Here is a 17,071-nt window from a genome sequence, read left to right as displayed (position 1 = left end):
GGGCAGCCCCTCATCACAGCACCCCCTGCAGGCTGTCTCTGGACATGGAGGTCTCAGGGGGTAGGGTGGTGGGGGCAGCTCCTCATCACAGCGCCCTCTGCAGGCTGTCTCTGGACATGGAGGTCTGGGGGGCAGCCCCTTATCACAGCACCCCCTGCAGGCTGTCTCTGGACATGGAGGTCTCAGGGGGTAGGGTGGTGGGGGCAGCTCCTCATCACAGCGCCCTCTGCAGGCTGTCTCTGGACATGGAGGTCTGGGGGGCAGCCCCTTATCACAGCGCCCCCTGCAGGCTGTCTCTGGACATGGAGGTCTCGGGGCAGCCCCTGATCACAGCGCCCCCTGCAGGCTGTCTCTGGACATGGAGGACTCGGGGGCAGATCCTCATCACAGCGCCCCCTGCAGGCTGTCTCTGGACATGGAGGTCTCGGGGGCAGGGTGGTGTGGGCAGCCCCTCATCACAGCGCCCCCTGCAGGCTGTCTCTGTTGCACCAGGCAGACGTCTCAATGATTCCTCTCTCTCTTTTTCAGGTTGTTATTAATTGCCCCCTGGTCCGTGGATTGAAGTACAATCAGGCCACGCCTAATTTCCACCAGTGGCGGGATGCGCGGCAGGTGTGGGGGCTGAACTTTGGCAGTAAGGAGGAGGCCGGACAGTTCGCTGCTGGGATATTGCAGGCGCTCGAGTGTCTGGACACAGGTAAGGTTCTGTGTGTTTGGGGCGAGTGCCCTCTGGGACCTCCACAGTCACCGTCTGAGTCCGGCCTCTTCTCTGCAGGTGCTGCCTGGCCCAGTCAGAATGGACCCAAAGTGGAAGAGCAGGAGCCACCCAGGAAGTGAGTTCAGCCGCCTGCTCCATCTCCCCCTCCCCCAAATACTTGGTGTATGAGAGCTAAGGCCGGGGTCCTGTGACCCTTGTGTGGTGGGGATTGTGGGCCGGATTGTTCTGACCAGTAACTCATCTCCTCTGTCCACAGACTGCAGCCAGAACTGGAGGCCAGAATCCAGAGTCCAGGTAAGGGGTCCGCCGGGGCTGGACGGGCATGCCTCCTAGGCTCTAATGTTAGATCCCACCAGGAGTGGACCTTTCAGATAATCCCTGGCTCTGCATGCCTAGTAGTGGACCTCATTTTGTGTTCTTAGATTTCCCATTGGCCGATGAGCGTTATCCTCTCCTGTCATTCACACATTGGGAGTCTCAGGCACTGGGGCAGCTTCTGTGTGGGGTTTCGGGGAGAGTAAAATGGCTGCCTCTCACCCTTCACTTCTCCTCTAGTTGCGCCAGTGACCCCAGCATCAGCTGGACCTCCTGCACCGCCGGGACCTCCTGCACCACCAGGACCTCCTCCACCACCAGGACCACCACCTCCTTCTGGGGCTCCACCAGCTCCTCCTGGGGGTGGACCTCCCCCTGCTCCCCCTCTGCCTTCAGGAGGTGGAGCTGTGACCAATGGAGGAGGCCTGGCCGCCGCATTAGCTGCCGCCAAGCTGAAGAAAGCGTCAAAGGTGAGAAGTATGGCGGGGTGAGGGGGCTGGGCGAGGGGTAGATTGTGGGGGTTCTGCTGATTTCATTAGCACAAGCTGTCAATTTTTTCCCACTTTTTTACAACAGGATGAGTCGGGGGGCTCCTCTCCCAGTAGTGGGGTGCCGTCCAAACCAGACATTAGCCGCACCAGTGGAGGAGCATCGACAGGCGGCGGAGGTGGAGGACTCATGCAGGAGATGAATCAGATGCTGGCCCGCAGGTAACAACTGTGTCACATTCATGTCCGCCTGTCCCACGAGGGTCAGGCAGGTGTCTGGGGGGCGGTGAGGTCGCCGGCCCCGGTGGCGTGTCTGGGGGGCGGTGAGGTCGCAGGTCCCGGTGGCGTGTCTGGGGTGCGGTGTGGTCGCCGGCCCCGGGGCGTGTCTGGGGGGGGGGGGGGGGGGTGGTGATGAGGTCGCCGGCCCTGGGGCGTGTCTGGGGGGGGGGGTGAGGTCGCCGGCCCCGGGGCGTGTCTGGGGGGCGTTTCTGGGGGGGGGGGGGGGGGGGGGGAGCGGTGTGGTCGCCGGCCCCGGGAGTGTCTGGGGGGAGGGGCGGTGAGGTCGCCATACATTATGAGTGAGCTCCTATCTCCTGGCTTCTGTCTTATAGGAAGAAGATGACTGATCGCCCAACCCCCACTGCCACACAGGACGATAATGACATCAGCAGTGGGCGGAGCCAGGCTGGTGAGTTACATTACATAGTTAATATGGTTGAAAGATGACATAAGTCCATCAAGTTCAACCGGGTCCCGAGTCCGAATACTCCACCGATTCACAGCTCTTACAGTAAAGAAGCCTTGATGCCTGAAAAGTGGCCCTTGTGTTTTGAGGGGATTTTGCATGGAACAGCTTTTCAGAGTATTTGTATGTTTGTAAAGGTTAATCACGTCCCCCCTTAGACAATCTACACCACTCTCAAAACGTCCAGGATATTTGTCTTGTGGGTGAGATTTCAGGATGACCCTAAAATGCCCTCTGACCTTTACAGGGGAACTTAATGTCACCTTCTCTAACCTTCTGAATGTCCAACTGGTCAATGTTTCAGGACTTTTTGCACAACTTGCTGTTCTCTAACAAGGAGCTTAGCAGCAAAATTCACACCAGGTGTTTGATCCGTGAATCGCCCAATAGATTTCCCGATTTAATTAGAATTGGTATTAAACCGTCCTCCTCATCATGCTGCTCACATTGTGACATCATGAGACCAAGACGACACCTAATGATTGATGAACAGTACCTCGTTATTGTGAGGCTTCAAGCAGGATGTTCTCAGACTGTGGTGGGCACTGAGGTTAGACAGTCACAGAAAGGCAGAGAAGTGGACGTCCTCTGGCCACATCCCACACTGATGACCACTTCATTGTGAACAATGCCCTGCAGAACCGGATGATGAATGCCGCACAACTCCAGGCACAGGGAGGTGACAGGCACCAAATGTCACGTCAGACTATTGGAAACTGTTTACATCAGCGCGGTCTGCGTGCTAGACGACCGGCAGGGGTACCTGACTGCACAGGCGTCATCGTCTTGTATCGGCCAGGGAGCATCTTTGCTGGACGAGGGACCAGTGGCCTCAGTGCTGATCACTGATGAAAGGCGATTCACGCTGAGCAGAAACGATGGCCGCCAACGATGTTGGAGACGTCCAGGAGAGCGCTCTGCATCATCCACTGTGGTGACCAGACGATCCTGTGGTGGTGGTGTCACAGTGTGGGCAGGTGTCTCGTCAGTACAGAAGTGCCCTACACTGTGTGACTGGTCCAGTGACGAGCCCAAACTACCTGAACATCTTTAATCCGGTCATTGTGCCTCTGTAGGAACAACACCGGCCTAATGTCATCTTCATGGAGGACAATGCTCCAGCTCATCGAGGTCACATTATTAGTGAACGGCTGCTGGAGACTGTGGGACCTCAAATGGAGCGATCTGCACTTTCTCCAGACCTGAATCCAATTGAAAATGTAGAGGCTGGTAACTCTGTACCTCAGAACCTCAATAACCTGAGGCCTGCCCTTCATAAAGAGTGGGATGCCTCAGCAGAAAATAAGGCATAGTTTTCCTAAATCCTTTCCCATTTGGTGTATTACTCCAGGAACATCAACCCTGTTACAAATCTTTGTGTCATCAGCAAAGACCCACCTTACCATCGAGGCCTTCTGCAATGTCGCTGATAAAGATATTAAACAATATGGGTCCCAGAACAGATCCCTGAGGTCCCCACTGGTAACAAGACCTTGGTCTGAATATACTCCATTGACTACAACCCTCTGTTGTCTGTCCCTCAGCCACTGCCTAATCCATTCAGCAATATGTGAGTCCAAGCCCAAAGACTGCACTTTATTGATAAGCCTTCTATGTGGGACAGTATCAGAAGCCTTACTGAAGTCCAGATAAGCGATGTCTACTGCACCTCCGCCATCTATTATTTTAGTCACCCAATCAAAAAAATCAATAAGATTAGTTTGCCATGATCTCCCTGAAGTAAACCCATGCTGTTTGTCATCTTTCAATCCATGGGATTTTAGATGTTCCACAATCCTCTCCTTGAGTATGTTTTCCATTAATTTCCCCACTATTGATGTCAGGCTTACTGGCCTATAGTTGCCCGATTCCTCCCTACTACCTTTCTTGTGAATGGGCACAACATTTGCTAATTTCCAATCTTCTGGGACGACTCCTGTTGCCAGTGATTGGTTAAATAAATCTGTTAATGGTTTTGCTAGTTCCCCGCTGAGCTCTTTTTTAATAATTTGTAGTAATTCTAGACAGCTGACTTAGAACCTCTTCCTCTGTAAAGACACATGCGTCAAAAGATTCATCAGTCTTCCTCCCTAACTGAGGTCCTTTTGCTTCATTTTCCTTTGTATAAACTGAACAGAAGTGTTCATGGAGGCAGTCAGCTAGTTCTGTATCTTCTTCCAGATACCTTCCTTCTTTTGTTTTTAATTTGGTAATTCCTTGTTTTAGTTTCCTTTTGTCATTTATGTATCTGAAGAATGCCTTATCGCCTTTTTTCCCTGACTGAGCTCATTTCTCTTCTGCCTGGGCTTTAGAAGCTCCTATAACTTGTTTGCCCTCTCTCTGCCTAATCTTATAAATTTGCCTGTCATCCTTGTGTTTTTTTTTTATAATTCCTAAATGCTATCTTTTTGTTTTTAATGATTTTGGCCACTTCTGCTGAGTACCACAGGGGTCTCCTCCTTTTTTTGCTTTTACTGACAAGCCTAATGCAATTACCTGTTGCCTTCAATAGTGCCACTTTTAAGTAGTCCCATTTCTCCTGGACTCCAGTGAAACTGTTCCAGTCTGATAGGGACTCGTGTACCACTAATCTAATTTTTGAAAAGTCAGTTTTTCTAAAACTTTTGTTTTTGTGTGGTGTGACTCAGTCACTGTACTTATAGTAAACCACACTGACTGGTGATCACTAGATCCCAAGCTTTCCCTACAGTAATATCAGATACCAAATTCCCATTTGTTAATACTAAATCTAAAATGGCCTCCTTCCGGGTTGGCTCCTCCACTACTTGCTGTAGAGATAATCCCAGTAGGGAGTTTAGAATATCTGTGCTCCTGGCAGAACTAGCTATTTTGGTTTTCCAGTTTACATCTGGAAGATTGAAGTCTCCCATAATGATGACTCCGGTTCTGCGAAGGCCTCAAACAGGCCAGGGCCATCACAATCCTCACCCTCGGGTCTGTCGTGCTCAGCCATCCAGGGGGAGTGCCGAATCGCATACCACCAGAGTGCCTGGTAGGTTATGTCTAGCCAAAGCTCCTTCCATACCAGGCTCTCCAGTTCTGTCACCCACTCATCCAGGGGCTGCTCTCCTAGAAGGGGCATTCGCAGGGCCACTCACATCTGCAACTGCTGCTCCTCACCGGGGAGACTCTCGCCCCGCCAACGCTGTATGTCTTCCAGGGCCTCGTGCCAGACTCCATCCCTCCAGTCCGGGTCATCATCCTCCTCGTAGTGGAACACTGTCCGAAGACTAGCCGATTCCACCCTGCTGTAGCCAGGGGCGCTGTATGGATACTAGCTTTGCCCTCAACTTTGTAAATCCACGAACGGTGTCTCCGAGCTGCTTCTCCTCACACTAGGACGCCATCCCACTGCTTGCCACCAATTTAACTGATCTCCTGGCACCCCGAATGGGTACTTCCGTTGATGGATGCTCCTAGTGCTTCCCGAGGACTCCAAACACTCCACTTGACACCGTAACCACTGCCGACCCCACGAACCACCAAAGCTTGGTTGGGATCTTAACTCCCCTCTGGGCACTGTACAGGGGAGTTCCTGGGCTCCAGAGAAGGATATTAACGCCCCTCTGGGCACTGTACGGGGGAGTTCCTGGGCTCCAGAGAAGGATATTAACGCCCCTCTGGGCACTGTACGGGGGAGTTCCTGGGCTCCAGAGAAGGATATTAACGCCCCTCTGGGCACTGTACGGGGGAGGTCCTGGGCTCCAGAGAAGGATATTAACGCCCCTCTGGGCACTGTACGGGGGAGTTCCTGGGCTCCAGAGAAGGATATTAACGCCCCTCTGGGCACTGTACGGGGGAGTTCCTGGGCTCCAGAGAAGGATATTAACGCCCCTCTGGGCACTGTACGGGGGAGTTCCTGGGCTCCAGAGAAGGATATTAACGCCCCTCTGGGCACTGTACGGGGGAGTTCCTGGGCTCCAGAGAAGGATGTTAACGCCCCTCTGGGCACCTTGGACACTCATTTGCATAACATAAAAAGTGGATTTTATCGCCAATGAAACCATGAAATAAAAAATGACAACACCAAGAAATGAGGTATTTTATTGTACAAGCAGTAGTAACACCTTAATATGCTCAAACCAGATGACAGACTCCCATTACGGGGGTACTGAGCACTTAGACCCCCTAAGTGTTTTACAGAATTTGGAAACACTTGGCCGTGAAAAAAAATGGCTGTTTTGACCCCTTTTTTTTTTTTTACGGAGTTTACTTTATTTTGGGAAAAGGATGTTTTTTATTTTTTTCTTGCTTGAATTTTATTTTTTTTGTATAACTTAGCAGCCGGACCCCTGCCGCTGATCGGGTGGGCCTCCTGGATTTCTGTCCCAGTTACCCAACGGGTTATTATAGCATAGGATGTAGTGGGAAGCGGGAAAAAAATCCAAATGGGGGGCAATTGGAAAAATAAAAATTCCTCCCCTAGTTTTACATCTTATTTTTTATTGCGTTCACTGTGTGGTAAAACGGACTATTCTTCATTCTCCAGGTCAGTACCAATCGGGCGATACCTCATATGTATAGTGTTGTTTTTTACATTGCCAAATTCTGACCCCCATAACTTTTTGTTATACTTATGTCTACAGAGCTCCATGGGGGCTCATTTTTTGCGGGATGATGTGTACTTTTTATTGATCCTCGAGTGTATGTTTTTTTTTTTTTTTTTTTTAAATCATAGTTTATACATTTTTGAGGTTTAAGAGACGCAATGAAAAAATGTTACATCGGCCCTTCGCTGCATGGGATAAATAGTTTTATATTTTAATAGTAAAATAGTTTTCTGACCCGGAGAGGCCCATGATGTTTAGATTTATTCATTTTTTTATTCTAGGGGACAAGGGGTGAGATTTCTTGCAGCTTGTGCTGTATTTCCATAGCCGTACAGTATAGCCTCCAATTGCTGTTATCCCACGTTGGCCTGACACAATGTATTAGAATCGGTGACCGGCTTTCCCGATCGTCACACGGTGGAGCTGCTCTTACCCCAGGAGCGCCCTTGACCATGGTATCTAAAGGCTTAAATACCTCCGATCAGCACGCCAGTCGCATCCTCTGTACACGCGAGGCACATATGTATGATGCTGGGAGCCTATGGGTTAATGGGGATAAACTGCAAATATGAACTTAAATGTAAAGCCCCGACGGCCGTAACCGGGGAACCTGCTAGAATCGGGCAAACAATGCACAAGAAAAATCTGACGCCTTGGTTCCTATGTCCGTGTCTGGAACTTTGCCGCACTCGCAACACCTGAAGCTCAAACAGAATCGGACCGTAGGAGCCCGTCTGGTGGTGAGAGTAGCATTCTGTAACATCTTCTCCATCCACTGGGGGGAGATGCAAGTTGTGGCACTGTTATATCAGCAGGGGGCGGGGCTGTGACAACCGCTCAGACATTACTTGTACATCTCTCACCTTTTGTCTCTCAGACTCGGCTCGTCGTCCTTGGGACAGGGGAAGCACCACGTTGCCGAGGTGAGTTTAAGCAGGTCTCCAGAAATGATATGTCTGCCAGCAGCCTGTCCCAGAATGTGAGCGGTGGCCTCGCTGCTCTCCGATAGGTGGTGAGCCTAGGATATGCCATCATGGCTGAGCAGCCTGGCAGGACGGTATGACCGCCCCGAGTGCAGGGAGGCCACCAGACCTGCTAGGACAGGTTTATATCATTCCGGGGGTTTCTGTAACCGCTCTGTGCCCCTTACAGGATGAAGTCCACAGTCAGCAGCCCCGATGTGGCCCCAAGCGCCGAGGAGTCCGATTCAATGGAGAGGATTAAGCAGGTAATGTGATGAGGCGGCCTCCATAGTGTCTGCATCTCCACTTGTGGTCTAGGGGCAAGTGAGAAAGGAGAGATTATACCCTCTATGACGGAGCTGCTGGGGTGGGGGGGGGGATTATACCCTCTATGACTGAGCTATTGGGGGGGATTATACCCTCTATGACTGAGCTATTGGGGGGAGGTTATAACTCCTGTGACTGAGCTATGGGGTGGGGGGGATTATACCCTCTATGACTGAGCCATTGGGGGGAGGTTATAACCCCTGTGACTGAGCTATGGGGGGAAGGGGGGGAGGAGGAATTATACCCTCTATGACTGAGCTATTGGGTGGGGGGGATTATACCCTCTATGACGGAGCTGCTGGGGTGGGGGGATTATACCCTCTATGACTGAGCTATTGGGGGGAGGTTATAACCCCTGTGACTGAGCTATGGGGGGGAAGGGGGGGGGAGGAATTATACCCTCTATGACTGAGCTATTGGGTGGGGGGGATTATACCCTCTATGACTGAGCTATTGGGGGGGGGGGGGGGGGGGAGGGGAGAAGAGAGAATTATACCCTCTGACAGATCTAGGCGGGGGGATTATAACCCTATGACTGAGCTATTGGGGGGAGGTTGTTATAATGTGTGTGACTGAGCTATTGGGGGGGGGGGGGAATTATAACCCCTGTGACTGAGCTATGGGGGAGGGGGGGATTATAATCCATGTGACTGAGCTATACTATAATTTATGGGGGGGATTGAGGTCGCTGTTTAGGAATGAAGTGACTGCTGTTGGTGCGCTGCGCGGTCCTGCGCTCCTCACCGCTGACAGGCACCTGAAGCTGCACTCTGTCACTGCCGACGAAAAGGTTTCATGTGTGAGCTGGAGCGTAACGGGGAGAACGCCCCCTCAGCGCTGCACAACCAGACTGTGTATGTCGGTATAAAGGGAAAACGTAAACGGTTACTAAAGCACTAATGTATCACGAGGTGCACACAGATATAAAGTATATATAAGGGCGAGCGCCACACAACGAATGGACACTAAATATACACGGACAATATGGAGAGAACTATTGAGACCTAGGTCTTATCCTTGACCTCAGGTGTGTCATTCAGTCCATCTTCACAGGTGTATAACATCCAGCCTCTAGCCGTGCAGTCTACCATTACCACAGTGTATAACATCCAGCCTCTAGCCATGCAGTCTGCCATTACCACAGTGTATAACATCCAGCCTCTAGCCATGCAGTCTGCCATTACCACAGTGTATAACATCCAGCCTCTAGCCATGCAGTCTGCCATTACCACAGTGTATAACATCCAGCCTCTAGCCATGCAGTCTACCATTACCACAGTGTATAACATCCAGCCTCTAGCTGTGCAGTCTACCATTACCACAGTGTATAACATCCAGCCTCTAGCTATATAGTCTGCCATTACCACAGTGTATAACATCCAGCCTCTAGCCGTGCAGTCTACCATTACCACAGTGTATAACATCCAGCCTCTAGCTGTGCAGTCTGCCATTACCACAGTGTATAACATCCAGCCTCTAGCCGTGCAGTCTGCCATTACCACAGTGTATAACATCCAGCCTCTAGCCGTGCAGTCTACCATTACCACAGTGTATAACATCCAGCCTCTCGCCGTGCAGTCTACCATTACCACAGTGTATAACATCCAGCCTCTAGCCATGCAGTCTACCATTACCACAGTGTATAACATCCAGCCTCTAGCCGTGCAGTCTACCATTACCACAGTGTATAACATCCAGCCTCTAGCCGTGCAGTCTACCATTACCACAGGTGTATAACATCTAGCCGTGCAGTCTACCATTACCGCAGTGTATAACATCCAGCCTCTAGCCGTGCAGTCTGCCATTACCACAGTGTATAACATCCAGCCTCTAGCCGTGCAGTCTGCCATTACCACAGTGTATAACATCCAGCCTCTAGCCGTGCAGTCTGCCATTACCACAGTGTATAACATCCAGCCTCTAGCCGTGCAGTCTACCATTACCACAGTGTATAACATCCAGCCTCTAGCTGTGCAGTCTACCATTACCACAGCTGTATAACATCCAGCCTCTAGCCGTGCAGTCTACCATTACCACAGCTGTATAACATCCAGCCTCTAGCCATGCAGTCTACCATTACCACAGGTGTATAACATCTAGCCGTGCAGTCTACCATTACTGCAGTGTATAACATCCAGTCTCTAGCTATATAGTCTGCCATTACCACAGTGTATAACATCCAGCCTCTAGCTATACAGTCTACCATTACCGCAGTGTATAACATCCAGCAGGAGATGTACACTTTTGATTGGTCTTCACATGATCAGGGACCTCACAGAAATGTCCATGGCACTGGGCTGTGTGCAGCTACTTATGGGCATCAGAGGCTATGCTGTTTGTATATTTAGCCAGTCCACGTACGGGGTGCACACTGCTGGGGATGACGATCTGGCCTCCTGTCCCTGCAGCCTCTATCCTGCGCTCCACTGTCATGTGGATAGCGGAATGTTCTCCACCGTCGTGTGTGGCGCCTCCTGCTGACGAGGTTTTCATAGCAGCGTCTGTCTCTTTCCACAGGAGTTATTGGAAGAAATGAGGAAGGAGCTGCAGAAGGTGAAGGAGGAGATCATAGAAGGTGAGACCCTCAGTGGTGGCCACTCCGCTTCTCCCACCGACCTGCCCTTTAAACACCAGCTCCATGTGTCCGCGCCCTCATGTCATACTGGTGGTCACTGGGAGAGGAGGGCACCGCAGGATCATTTCCTTGTTCCCTCTGGGCATCTTTAGCCAAAAGCAGACCCAAGTCAGACATACGTGACCCTCCACTCCATTCACAGCCAAAGCTGTGTTTGCAGTTCTGCTGCTATTACCACTGTGCTGATCCCAGAATGCCCCGCTAGACGGGGACTACTTCTCTCACAGTGCACTAGTGGAATAGTGACTGCAGCTCTGGCTGTGACTAGAGTTTAAGATGCGTGGTGTATAAGGGCTCATGCACACAGTCACGTTTTATAGAGCCGTGATTTCAGTATGCCAGAATCGGGGGGGGGGATTTACAGCATGGGTCTATCCCCAATGCCTGGCTGTTCTCGTAACTCCCAAAGAAGTAATAGGAGGATTGTGGGAGTTGTAGTGCGAGAACAGCCGCTGTAGGTGCGGTCTGGCAGAGAATGCAGCCTCCTCACTTTCTATCCTGTCTTCAGCCTTCATGCAGGAACTGCGCAGGACCAGCACCTCGTGATTCTGGCGACCACCTACTGTGAAGTCTCAGGCTCCACCCACTGCGCTGCAATCATTCCCATGCTGGGGGCGACAGGCCCGTCAATCGAGGTCTATGGGCGACCTGTACCCTTCACAGCCCTGTATTGCTGCTGGGCCCGCTGGCTCCTACTGTACTAACACATGCTCTGTGCCTCTCCTAAGGCTGTTCCTCCTCTGCCCCACCTCCTCCCAAGCTGCTCCTCCTCCTCTCCCCCGAGCTGCTGTTGCTCTCCTCTGCCCCCACCTCCCCCCAAGCTGCTGCTCCTCCATCCCCTCTTCCTGAGCTGCTTCTGCTCCTCCTCCATCCCCTCTCCCCATGCTGCTGTTGCTTCTCCTCAAGATGCTTCTGCTCCTCCTCCATCCCCTCTACCCTGGCTGCTGTTTCTCCTCCTCCATCCCCTCTACACTGGCTGCTGTTGCTCCTCCTCCATCCCCTCTTCCCTTGCTGCTGTTGCTTCTGCTCCTCCTCCATCCAATCTCCCCATGCTGCTGTTGCTTCTCCTCCATCCCATCTCCCCCTCCTGCTGTTACTTCTCATCAAGATGCCTCTGCTCCTCCTCCATCCCCTCTTCCCTTGCTGCTGTTGCTTCTCCTCCATCGCATCTCCCCATGCTGCTGTTGCTTCTCCTGGAGATGCTTCTCCTCCATCCCCTCTACCCTGGCTGCTGTTGCTTCTCCTCCATCCCCTCTACCCTGGCTGCTGTTGCTTCTTCTCCATCCCATCTCCCCATGCTGCTGTTGCTTCTCCTGGAGATGCTTCTGCTCCTCCTCCATCCCCTCTTCCCTTGCTTCTGCTGCTCCTCCTCCACCCCCTCTTCCTGAGCTGTCTCTGCTCCTCCTCCACCCCCTCTCCCCAGGATGCTCCTCTTTAACATTCCCACCACCCTCCAGTAAGGCTCCTGTCCCCTGCACTCAGCTGAGTGTCTCTGAATGGGTCTGCAGAAGCTGCAAGCTTTAACCAATAGGATTCTGATGAGATAATTGACGGGTTTTTTTTATTGATATTTTTAAATCATTTCAATTTTTGTACAAATTTTGTAGCAGAATTGGTTGCTCTGTTTTGGGTGGCGGGTCCTTCTCACAGGATTGTAGGTGGCGGGTCCCTTTGCTGAGATGGCAGGTTGGGGGTAGTAGTGTCACACTGGAGGTAGTGGGGGTTGGTTTTGGACTACTTTGCGCTGATATCTATATATATTGGACTGTTTTTTTTGTAAGCGGTTTTCTAGAAATAAAACGTTTTGCCTGTTGTGTGGAGTGATGGCTGCGCAGACATCCCAGCAATGTCCTTTATTCCCTGCATATACACATCCCTGCACCGGAGGCGCCCGGCCTCTCCCCACTCCTCAGGCGGCACGTCCCTGGGTTCTGTGGCCGGAGCGGACACCAGGCTGGTGGCAGCTTCACCGCAAGTCTCACTTTGCCAGTAGCTGCCTCTCTGCGGCTCGGGCGCGAGCGTCCAGCTCATCTGTCAGGAGACCCAGCCTCGCGATCTCACCCTCCATGCTGCTTAGTCTGGCCTCCAGCTCCTCCTCTTTCCGGCGGGAGTTGGTGGACTGTCGCGAGTACTCTGCTACCAAACAAGCTCCTCCAATCAAAAAGACGGTGGCTTCCCCTAGAAGCTCCGCCCCCAGTTCAGCCGCCACCTCCTCGTTCAGTGGCTTAATGGCGGCTCCGCGGAAACCCATGATCCTCATCTTCGCTCGCATCTCCACCCAATGGTACACTGCAACGAGAAGACAAGGCTGTGAAAGGCGCCCAGCAGGGGGCGGAAGAGACGCAGAAGATTCCAGGCCAGTACTGGGGAACGGGGCCAAAATCTACCACTGAGGGAGCCCAATGGGTCAAGTCCACCATCGCCACTGGAGGGCGCTGCTCCCTCTGTACGTACCCCGCGCGTCACACGCTGTGCCTTCTGTGTACACCCTGCACATCACACACTGTGCCCTGTGTACATACCCCGCACATCACGCTGCACCCTCTGTACGTACCCCGCACATCACACACTGTGCCCTGTGTACATACCCCGCACATCACGCTGCACCCTCTGTACGTACCCCGCGCGTCACACCCTGCACATCACACACTGCGCCCTGTGTACATACCCCATGCATTACATGCTGCACCCTCCGTGTATACACCCCACATGCTGCGCCCTCTGTGTACACCCAGCACCCTCTGTACGTACCCCGCGCGTCACACGCTGTGCCTTCTGTGTACACCCTGCACATCACACACTGCGCCCTGTGTACATACCCCATGCATTACATGCTGCACCCTGCGTACGTACCCCATGCATTACATGCTGCACCCTCCGTGTATACACCCCACATGCTGCGCCCTCTGTACGTACCCCGCGCGTCACACGCTGTGCCTTCTGTGTACACCCTGCACATCACACACTGCGCCCTGTGTACATACCCCATGCATTACATGCTGCACCCTCCGTGTATACACCCCACATGCTGCGCCCTCTGTGTACACCCTGCTCCCTCTGTACGTACCCCGCGCGTCACACGCTGTGCCTTCTGTGTACACCCTGCACATCACACACTGCGCCCTGTGTACATACCCCATGCATTACATGCTGCACCCTGCGTACGTACCCCATGCATTACATGCTGCACCCTCCGTGTATACACCCCACATGCTGCGCCCTCTGTACGTACCCCGCGCGTCACACGCTGTGCCTTCTGTGTACACCCTGCACATCACACACTGCGCCCTGTGTACATACCCCATGCGTTACATGCTTCACCCTGTGTACGTACCCCCCACATGCTGCGCGTTCTGTGTACACCATGCACCCTCTGTACGTACCCCGCGCGTCACACGCTGTGCCTTCTGTGTACACCCTACACATCACACACTGCGCCCTGTGTACATACCCCATGCATTACATGCTGCACCCTGTGTACGTACCCCGCGCATCACGCTGCACCCTCTGTGTATACACCCCACATGCTGCGCCTTCTGTGTACACCATGCACCCTCTGTACGTACCTCGCACGTCACACACTGTGCCTTCTGTGTACACCCTGCACATTACACACTGCGCCCTGTGTACATACCCCATCCGTTACACGCTGCGCCCTCTTTGTACACCCCACACGTCACACGCTGCGCCCTCTTTGTACACCCCACACGTCACACGCTGCGCCCTCTTTGTACACCCCACACGTCGCGCCCTCTTTGTACACCCCACACGTCACACGCTGCGCCCTCTTTGTACACCCCACACGTCACACGCTGCGCCCTCTTTGTACACCTCACACTGCGTCCTCACACCCTGCGCCCCTCTTTGTACACGTCACACGCTGCGCCCTCACCCCCCACACGTCACATGCTGCGCCCTCACCCCCCACACGCTGCGCCCTCACACCCCACATGTCACCACGCTGCGCCCTCACCCCCCACACGCTGCGCCCTCACACCCCACATGTCACACGCTGCGCCCTCTTTGTACACCCCACACGTTGCGCCCTCTTTGTACACCCCACACGCTGCGCCCTCTTTGTACACCCCACACGTCACACGCTGCGCCCTCTTTGTACACCTCACACTGCGTCCTCACACCCTGCGCCCTCTTTGTACACCCCACACGTCACACGCTGCGCCCTCACCCCCCACACGCTGCGCCCTCACCCCCCCACACGCTGCCCCCTCACACCCCACATGTCCCACGCTGCGCCCTCTTTGTACACCCCACACGTTGCGCCCTCTTTGTACACCCCACACGTCACACGCTGCGCCCTCTTTGTACACCCCACACGTCACACGCTGCGCCCTCACCCCCCACACGCTGCGCCCTCACCCCCCACACGTCACACGCTGCGCCCTCACCCCCCACACGCTGCGCCCTCACCCCCCACACGCTGCGCCCTCACCCCCCACATGCTGCGCCCTCTTTGTACACCTCACACTGCGTCCTCACACCCTGCGCCCTCTTTGTACACCCCACACGTCACACGCTGCGCCCTCACCCCCCACACGTCACACGCTGCGCCTCACACCCCACACGCTGCCCCCCTCACACGTCACACGCTGCGCCCTCACCCCCCCACACGCTGCGCCCTCTTTGTACACGTCACACCCTGCGCCCTCTTTGTACACGTCACACGCTGCGCCCTCACCCCCCACACGTCACACGCTGCGCCCTCACCCCCCACACGCTGCCCCCTCACCCCCCACACGCTGCGCCCTCACCCCCCACACGCTGCGCCCTCTTTGTACACCTCACACTGCGTCCTCACACCCTGCGCCCTCTTTGTACACCCCACACGTCACACGCTGCGCCCTCACCCCCCACACGTCACACGCTGCGCCCTCACCCCCCACACGCTGCCCCCCTCACACGTCACACGCTGCGCCCTCACCCCCCACACGCTGCGCCCTCAACCCCCACACGCTGCGCCCTCACCCCCCACACGCTGCGCCCTCACCCCTCACACGCTGCGCCCTCTTTGTACACCCCACACGCTGCGCCTCTTTGTACACGTCACACCCTGCGCCCTCTTTGTACACGTCACACGTCACACGCTGCGCCCTCACCCCCCACACGCTGCCCCCCTCACACGTCACACGCTGCGCCCTCACCCCCCCACACGCTGCGCCCCTCACCCCCCACACGCTGCGCCCTCACCCCACACACGCTGCGCCCTCACCCCTCACACCGCTGCGCCCTCTTTGTACACCCCACACGCTGCGCCCTCTTTGTACACGTCACACCTGCGCCCTCTTTGTACACGTCACACGTCACACGCTGCGCCCTCACCCCCCACACGTCACACGCTGCGCCCTCACCCCCCACACGTCACACGCTGCGCCCTCACCCCCCACACGTCACACGCTGCGCCCTCACCCCCCACACGTCACACGCCACACGCTGCGCCCTCACCCCCCACATGTCACACGCTGCGCCCTCACCCCCCACACGCTGCCCCCTCACACGTCACACGCTGCGCCCTCACCCCCCACACGTTGCGCCCTCACCCCCACACGCTGCCCCCTCACCCCCACACGCTGCGCCCTCACCCCCCACACGCTGCGCCCTCACCCCCCCACACGCTGCGCCCTCACCCCCCCACACGCTGCGCCCTCACCCCCCCACACGCTGCGCCCTCACCCCCCACACGCTGCGCCCTCACCCCCCCACACGCTGCGCCCTCACCCCCCACACGCTGCGCCCTCACCCCCCACACGCTGCGCCCTCACACGTCACACGCTGCCCCCTCACACGTCACACGCTGCCCCCTCACACCCCACATGTCACACGCTGCGCCCTCTCACCCCACACGTGGCAATTACAGAGAGAACACTATAACGGTCTCCTATGGGGTGCTGGGGGCAGTATCACCAGCTACGACTCCGCGGTGCCTCCAGAGCTGAGGGCCCCTCACAGATCTCCCAGGGGCCCACACACTCCAACCTGTACATCAGGGTGACCTCTCGCAACACACGCAGCTGCCCTGTTATTGGCTGGCGGCGTTCACTGCCGAGCTCCCATTGGCGGACTCCCTGCAGGTCCCAGACAAGGCGGGGCCGTTACCGTGTATACTCACCTTGAGCGGGCGGCAGACAGACGTAGGTGCGGAAGAATTCGCTGCGCCGAGCCCCCGCCTTGATCCGGTTGGCGAGCGGCTTACTGATCTGCCGGATCCCCAGGTACAGGAGCTTCGCGATGGGAAAAGCGCCCACCACCATCTTTGGTGACGTCACACACCGGAGCCCCACCTCCCGTCACGCTA

At 54.9% G+C, this 17,071-nt stretch overlaps 2 protein-coding genes across 2 annotated transcripts in view; one reads left to right on the top strand and one right to left on the bottom strand.

Annotated features, from left to right (window-relative positions):
• LOC122922928 (vasodilator-stimulated phosphoprotein-like) overlaps positions 1-12,574 on the top strand; it is a 24,328-nt gene extending 11,754 nt beyond the window's left edge. The window contains exons 3-12 of the mRNA XM_044273696.1: positions 529-697; positions 776-833; positions 975-1,012; positions 1,274-1,503; positions 1,610-1,743; positions 2,133-2,209; positions 7,715-7,760; positions 7,990-8,065; positions 10,644-10,701; positions 11,270-12,574. Coding sequence (XP_044129631.1) covers positions 529-697; positions 776-833; positions 975-1,012; positions 1,274-1,503; positions 1,610-1,743; positions 2,133-2,209; positions 7,715-7,760; positions 7,990-8,065; positions 10,644-10,701; positions 11,270-11,307 — 924 coding nt within the window. The 3' untranslated portion in view covers positions 11,308-12,574. The remainder of the gene's footprint in view (positions 1-528; positions 698-775; positions 834-974; positions 1,013-1,273; positions 1,504-1,609; positions 1,744-2,132; positions 2,210-7,714; positions 7,761-7,989; positions 8,066-10,643; positions 10,702-11,269) is intronic.
• On the bottom strand, positions 12,304-17,071 carry LOC122922929 (optic atrophy 3 protein homolog). The gene is made up of 2 exons (XM_044273697.1): positions 16,886-17,071; positions 12,304-13,050 (listed from the first exon to the last, which is right to left on the bottom strand). The coding sequence occupies exons 1-2, from the start codon at positions 17,025-17,027 to the stop codon at positions 12,740-12,742; spliced, it is 453 nt and encodes a 150-aa protein (XP_044129632.1). The 5' UTR covers positions 17,028-17,071; the 3' UTR covers positions 12,304-12,739.

The sequence above is a fragment of the Bufo gargarizans genome, unplaced genomic scaffold (genome assembly GCF_014858855.1).
Source record: "Bufo gargarizans isolate SCDJY-AF-19 unplaced genomic scaffold, ASM1485885v1 original_scaffold_1067_pilon, whole genome shotgun sequence".
NCBI classification, from domain to species: domain Eukaryota; kingdom Metazoa; phylum Chordata; class Amphibia; order Anura; family Bufonidae; genus Bufo; species Bufo gargarizans.
This window is presented reverse-complemented; position numbering and strand designations above follow the sequence as displayed.